Raw genomic sequence first — 7812 nt, 5'->3', positions numbered from 1 at the left:
TAACAAGACACACCTGGGGAAGGGGCTGGAGCACAAGACATCACAGAGGAGAGGCTGTCCCTGCGTTCCAATACTCATACTACCATACTATTTAGTAGGGGAAAAAAGAATTAGTATGTCCCAATACATACTAAACTACATACTTTGAAAGGGCAGCTGCAGTACATACTAAAAGTAAAAAGTATAAGTATGCGATTTGGAACGCAGGGTGAGGGACACACTGAGAGGGATCAGGACAACCAGGGATAATCTCACAGACTCGGGACAGGTGTGGAACTGGAAGGGGCAAGCAAGACTGAGTAATCAGACACAGGTGAAACCACTGATGGGAGTGATACAACAGGGCAACTACACCCAAACACAAGTAAAACACAGACAAGCAAAAGTACAGTCCAAAACACTGGAAACACTTCAAATCCTATGCATTTGGAGCAGGCTTGGCACATTTGTATTTGATACATGATGCATTTCGGACATGTCTGACAATTACATTTCAGGTATGTTGCCTAATTTTGGATTTGTCACCGAAATAGCATATTCATTTTGGATATGTTGTGAAATTTTGGATATGCAACCTAATTAGCATCCTCATTCTGGACATGTTACACATCAACAACATTACATTAGATACATAGCTCAAATTAGTATACCGTATTTCCGCAATTAATAGCCCGGGCGTTTAATACGCAAAATCAACTTGGACCCCAGGCGTTTAAAAGAACCAGGCGGCTATTCGCTGCAGGCCTTTATTTATTTTTGCACAGACCTGCAGCAGGCCATTATTGTGATGACAGTTACTGTCCAACATATTTACAGTCGGTCGATTTAAGATTACAGCACACCCTTTTTTCTAACGTTAGCTAGCTCTCTTATTTTAACAGAAAACGGAAGTGCCGCACAGTTATTGTGCAGCTAACTGTTTACTTATGCAAAAATAAGGTGAATAGCCTTATTTTGGGTTTAACTCAATATAATGCAAATAATCGCCCCAGTGGTTATTCGGGTGGGCGTTTAATACGCAAAATGTGTGCAGACCCCAAGCGTTTAAAAGAACCAGGCGGCTATTTGCGGCTGGGCGATTAATTGGTGAAATACTTATTCACTACGAATATGTAGCCCAAAATTAGCATGTTCATTTCAGATTTATCTGATATATCAACATACCATCTCCACTAATGTATTTTGGGTTTACTTTTAAAAGTATGGTTTGCCAGTTTGCTAATTAATCTTAATGTAATGTGTCCTCACCTTATCTCAGAAACCACTGGCTGTTGTTTGACAATTAGCCTCTGGGGGCAACGGCCAAGTTTCAGATTTTTCCGGTGCAGCCTGAAACTAGCAATTTCCACTTCCTTTTCCATTTCTGTTATTACACAAGTTGAACATTTCTTTACACAATACACAAACATCAGTACTTTTTGTAGATGTTTTAGATCCAGACATTTCTGCCAATGCATTCCACAGGGAGAGTGCAATTAAAGTGAGTCAAGTAATTGTAGGATTCTGATGCAATTTAATCATGCTTGCATTCTCCACCAAAGATGTAGGCTTACTCACTTATGATAGGCTGTCATAAATGATAGGAGAAATTATTGAAACTATTATTAACCACTATGAGAGTAACTATTAGTTCACCAAGGCAGTTCTACCTTAGGATAGGTGGAATAATTACCGATCAAAACTACGTCTCTTGGTGATCAGGCAAGAGAGCAGTAATATTACCCTATAGCCTAAGCATACAAGTACACTGTAATAAATTGAAAGGCAGGCAGATCTTTTCTTGATTAGGGATCGAGACCTCTATTCATAAAATATTCAAACGTGAATTAAACACATTTTATTACAGCTACAACTACTATTTACAGACTACAAGATATATAGAATAATAGACAAACTATATACAATTAGATGAACAAGGTGATGCATAGATGGAATGAAATGGTAAACACAAATAAACAAACTGTGACAGGAACAAATACACAGATGGAAAGATTATGACCTGATACGCTTAAATTATACCATGGACTAATCAACCATCATGTACCTGAAAACTCCGCGCTGTGTAGCTCTGAACGTTAATTTAGGTCTGTCTTGAAAGAACGTGAGCCAATTATAGACTAATACCATGAATTGAATGAACACCAGGGGCCGGATTCTCCAAAAAGTTCTTACTAATAATCTTAAGACGTTTCGTAAGAGGAAAAATGAGAAGTTCATAAGAATGTTCTCAAGTGCTATTCCCCATTATTTTCTTAAGAACTGCACATTATCTTAAGAACTTCTTAATTTTTTCCACTTACGAACTTCTCAACTCTCTACCTTTATGTAAACAAACAGCCTCGAGCTGCAGCCCACAGCAGCTCCATCTAAAATCCAACAAAACAATATCCATTATAGTCTCAACTTTGATTTGATGTTCTAAAAGTGTTTTCTCAAAAATTGAGATACATACTTTGTATTGGACAGTGACGATATTACTAACCTATAAGTTAATGGAATCTAAATATAATTGACACATGAATGGTGACTGGTGACTAAACAAAATGTCCTCATATAGACTCAGAAATAATATATGTGCCTATATGTGTCTAAATACTGGCTTAGATATTAGGCTGAATTACAGTTTAGATAACGATTATCACTATGTTAACATATACAATGTAAAATTATTAAAGTATTAGCCTACTACATTAATCTATGTTATATAATCAAATTTGGCTCTAAATTAATCAAAGATGTTTGAAAAATAGCTTACCTTCACACAGCATGTGGTTACTTAAGACGACCTTTACCTGTCTTAAAGTTACGATACTATTTAAGAAAAATAGTAAGATAATTTCTTTCAAGAATCCCATTTATTCTTAAGAAAAATCTTAAGAATAAAGTTGAGAACATTCTTAAGATCTTTTGTTTGGATTCTTAAGATATTTTGTTTGTGAATTCGAAAATATCTTAAGATTCCTCTTAAACCCAAACTTAAGGAAAAAAAGTGGAACTTAAGAAGAAATTTAATCTTAAGAACCTTTGGAGAATCCGGCCCCAAGAACTAAGCAAAGTGTGCTGGAGAGATACTTGCTTATGCCTGGGGATAATTTCTTGCGGAGTTGCAGAGCATTGGAGAAGATTGGCAGAAGAATGCCGGACTGTAGCAGTGGAGCTCTCGGGAGGAGACGAGGAGTGGAGTCTGGCGACGGAGTTCCCGATGGCGTAGATCTCTGTTCGCACATTTTGATTCTCTTGAGTTTTTAAGTTGAGTTGACTTGAGTCGCTCTATACTTCCATTTTTGAGTATTCTAAGCCCTTCGTTGCTCTAAACCCATTTTTGAGTATCCTAAGCCCCTATGTTGCTCAAGTGCATGGTGGTTTTAACCAGTTTTGGGGGACCCTTCATGATGGGACTGTTTGGCCAATGAGATGTGTTTCCGTTATCTGGTAATTTGGGGGCTGTCCCCTTGGAGTCAAAATTTATGGCCAAAAGTACCACAGTGTTTATTAATCAAACATTGCCAAACCTAAATAACTAGAATTAAGATGGTCTAATGTTCAACAATACATTACATTCAATTTCTCCTCATCTTAAAGAACAGAAAGACATCTGACATGACACATTAACCAGTATCCTGAGTAAGACACATTTAGTACCTATTTTAACAATCCTACACAATGCCCCAGATTAGATGGCTGCATAGCTCTCCTAACTATCACAACATCCACATAACCTTTGCTGGTCTTTACACAGAGCATTTACATTGGGTTTGTTACATATAACATGGGATATGGTCCATCTGTTATCAACAGTCATTTTCTTCACTGCGTGTGTATGGGAACAAGGAGAGCAACGTCCAGTGGTTTCCTGTGACTGTGTGTGTGTGTGTGTGTGTGTGTGTGTGTGTGTGTGTGTGTGTAACTGTGTGACTGGAGGTGTCTTGCTTTGCAGGTCAGTCATGCATGCCTTTGGTTGTTTTTGTTAACCAAAGAATGCAAGGTTTTTAATTTGGTGATGACACATAATGGCCTTGCCCAATGTGTGAACCCTCCTGCTGAGGCTTGGGAAGAGTTATGTACAGTATGTCCATCTGGTTAGAAGGTCTTTGGACCCAGCTAGCAATCTCACTGAAGCTCGACACTGATGGCTAGATGGAATCCACAGCTGTGGAGAATGTTTACTCACAGATGTCTCACAAGCCGGAACTGACGAATGCCAGTCCAGCTCTACGTGGGGAGGGAAGATGTTGGAGACCGTTTGGGCTCCATAAGGGTGATAAGGGCAAATTTTATTGGTCTCAGCTGTAAGGGAGGAATTGGTTTGATGGGGGAACTTCTCTGTCAGCTTTCTCCAAGACAAGTTGTTCCTACACAATTAAAAGAATTCTCTCTCACATTTGATTTGTGCATCGGTGACATTAAAATACTCAGGGATGACATGACTATATGAATAATGGAAGTCTGAATCTTTCTAAAATGTGAACATAATGCAAAAATTACCAGTCACTGAGGAAGAGAGGCAGAGAGACTGAGAGAGAGAGGCAGAGGCAGACAAAAAGGAGTTCAAATACAAAACTTCCTGGGTGTGGAGCCCCACACCTCACACTTAGTGAGTACTCCTGTTTGTGTTCTGCATAATGTTTTTACATGCTGGGATGCCTTGCTGTTGATCACACCACCAAAACTGGACTGTATCTTATAGCAGTGTTTGCAGGCAATTTCTAGTTTACTGTTATTAAAGCTAATGTCAGGATGAGGAGTCATATTACACGTCAGATACTGATTCTCTTTCCACGTGTCTCTTTTAAAGGATGGACCCTGTAGGGGGCTGTTACTCAGTGTGCAATATTGCCTAAATAGGGCATTCATTGTCAGTTGTGCTGGACCAATCAAACACAGTCTTGTCTCTAAAGAGTGCAGTGTGCACAGATACTCTCCATTAAACACAGACTCTTGAACGCAATGGCACCTCCGAGCGTAACTTTCCATCTGATGTGCATATTTGTATTGAGCATGGGTAAGTTGCGTCTTTCTAGACTTTTCTTTAAGATTGACTTTATCTGTTTATCTTTGATATGATTGCTTTAAATATTATTTATATTTATTCTACAACATATTATGTACATAAAAATGTCATCCCCATCATGACATACAATTAATTGTGGATGTCTTTGTTTTTTTTACTTCATCTGGCAGAGCTGAAATTGTCCTTGTCTCTTCACCAAGACAGTGGTTTTCTATCAGCTAACGTTGGGGACAACGTGACTTTGAAATGCTTTTATGAAGGTGATGTTGCAGCTAAGTTTTTATGGTATAAGCAAACACTGGGACAGAAACCATTGCTCATGTCTAGCTTCTATAAGTATGATGAAAATGCCATTTTTTATGAGGAATTCAAGAATGATACACGTTTCAAACTGGAAGCTGAAACTAATTGGAATCAGCTGAAGATTTCAGAATTGCAACATTCAGACTCCGCTACTTATTTCTGCGTATCTAGCTATTTGTATAATTTGAAATTTGGGGATGGAGTTACTCTCAGTGTACAGGGTTCAGGTCTGAACATCCAAGCTGTCGTCCATCAGTCGGAGTCTCAGACCATCCAGCCAGGAGACTCTGTGACTCTGAACTGTACAGTGCACACTGGCACCTGTGATGGAGAACACAGTGTTTACTGGTTCAGGAGCTCAGGACTCTCTCAACCAAGAGCCATTTACACACATGGAGTCACTGATGATCAGTGTGAGAGGAAACCCACGACACACACACAGACCTGTGTCTACAATCTCCCAATGAAGAGTCTGAATCTGTCTGATGCTGGGACCTACTACTGTGCTGTGCTCTCATGTGGGGAGATACTGTTTGGAAATGGGACCAAGATAGACATTGAGAGTGAGTCACATTTTCATCAGAGGTTGTCTCATTTCATAAATGGTTGTTTTTCCATTCTCACCAAATTTTATATGAACACAGAGAAAAAATCATTGCACATTGCTCTAATATCTGGATGTCTGCAGATGAGGTGGCTTCTCCTCCTGTCTTGGTGTATTTCTTGAGCGCAGCATTGGCATTCACCATCACCCTGGTTGTTCTCCTGGCTTCCTCTGTGTACAAGTTGCGCAAGAGAAACTGTAGCCACTGCACAGGTGATTAGGATTCTTTGTATCTGATGGTGTGCTTTCTGTTACATGGCACTTACGCTAGAGGACCTTCATTGTCGTTTTTTTTTTTTTTTTTTTTTTTTTTTCCCACAACCAGACTCTCAAGCAAGAAGTTCCACTGCTTCTACACAACATGTAGAGGTGAGGGTTTTTTTTTCACCTGTTTTGATTAACTGTTGTACTACTGCACAAAGATTTTTATAGCACAACACTGAAGTGTTTCAGTGGGTTTCTGTTGTATTTCTTTAGGTTGTAATTGTGATTTGCTGTTTCATTTCTTCTTGCCAGGGCCAAGATGCAGACAACCTCCATTATGCTGCTTTAAGTGAAAACAAGGCCCACAGAGCAAGAAGACACAGGGACAACACAGACCCTGTCTGTGTGTACTCCAGCATAAAGCAATAGAACTGCACTTTGATCAGGCTTTGCTTCTCTGTGACATGACTGATGATTTTAGTACTGCCTCTTTGCAAGTGTAAAATGGATTTTCCTGAATTTTCCTGTCAAAGTTGTAATACGTTGTTGTAATAAATATATCATTTATAATTTTGATCTACTATGAATAAGTCACTTATCATGAGGCAAAATAGTAGAAGAGGTCCATTATTTATTATATAAAGCATTTAAAACCCCACTTCATCATATTCTATAAGTACAAGGACTTACGATGCTAAAGACATATCCACTCTGAACTTGTGCTTCTTCTCCCACAAATTTGAGCCCATATTCATAAAATCTGGCACACAAAGTATCTGGACCGCCCCTCCAAAATGTTATGAAATGGATGTCTGATTGTATCACTTAGCCACAATTGGTTGTACGATGTAGGATAGCCTATCACTGTGACATAAGCAAGCATAACATCCACCTATGAGCTCACTTGATATTTGCTAGATCTGTGTGACTGCGCTTGTGCCAAACAAAACTCACAAAAACAGCAAAGTGCATTGTTTCACCAAGACCTGCTTTTGATGAGTGAAAGCAACAGCGATATTTAATGCCAAAGCAGGAACCACAATGACACAAAAGCAATGATCTGCATGGTTGTACAGCTCCACATGTTTGCCTAAATGAGCCTAAATACAAAGTTAGTAGCAGTGGAAACATTTCCACACCAAAATAAATTCTTCCCAGAACAACTGTTTCTATATTCTGGTGCCACCATTGCCATCCTTTACAGTGAACACATAACAGAGAAGCTTGATCAGCTTTACAGGAGTGCAACATAACATGCAATATAACACTTCAGTAAAGTGATCTTTTGGTTAAAAGCCTCCTTTGTTTTCTCCAGTGGGGTTCTTGTACTTTGTTTTGGACAAAGCTCAAAATTGCTGTTATTTTACCAACACCTTTAGTGTTTTCATTCATACAAAGTTATTCAGAACATCTAAGTGATGGAGATTGACTATTTTTGTAAGCATTTCTCCACTTCTATAAGCCCCATGCTGACAAAAACACACTCAGAGACCAATTCATGTATAACAACTTCCTTACTGACTGCTAGAAAGCACTGATGAGGTATAATTAATGCTCTACCCTTGTAGAAGACAGATGTGCAGAATAAGATGCTAATAACTGTATGATGATGAAAAAACCATGGCTGCACCGATTCCCTCAATCAGTATAAAACTAAAGTTGATTTGCATAAACCTGGCCCTTAACTACA

The 7812-nt window shown here is 38.9% G+C and overlaps 1 protein-coding gene across 1 annotated transcript; it reads left to right on the top strand.

The window, feature by feature from the left end:
• Positions 1-5147: 5147 nt before the first annotated feature.
• On the top strand, positions 5148-6551 carry LOC115376298 (uncharacterized; the record flags this gene model as incomplete). The annotated part of the gene is made up of 4 exons (XM_030075787.1): positions 5148-5877; positions 6003-6131; positions 6244-6287; positions 6435-6551. Coding segments are annotated over 4 exons (1020 nt in total), but the record flags the coding sequence as incomplete, so codon positions are not given.
• Positions 6552-7812: the final 1261 nt, after the last annotated feature.

Source organism: Myripristis murdjan, chromosome 18 (genome assembly GCF_902150065.1).
Source record: "Myripristis murdjan chromosome 18, fMyrMur1.1, whole genome shotgun sequence".
Lineage (NCBI taxonomy): Eukaryota > Metazoa > Chordata > Actinopteri > Holocentriformes > Holocentridae > Myripristis > Myripristis murdjan.
This window is presented reverse-complemented; position numbering and strand designations above follow the sequence as displayed.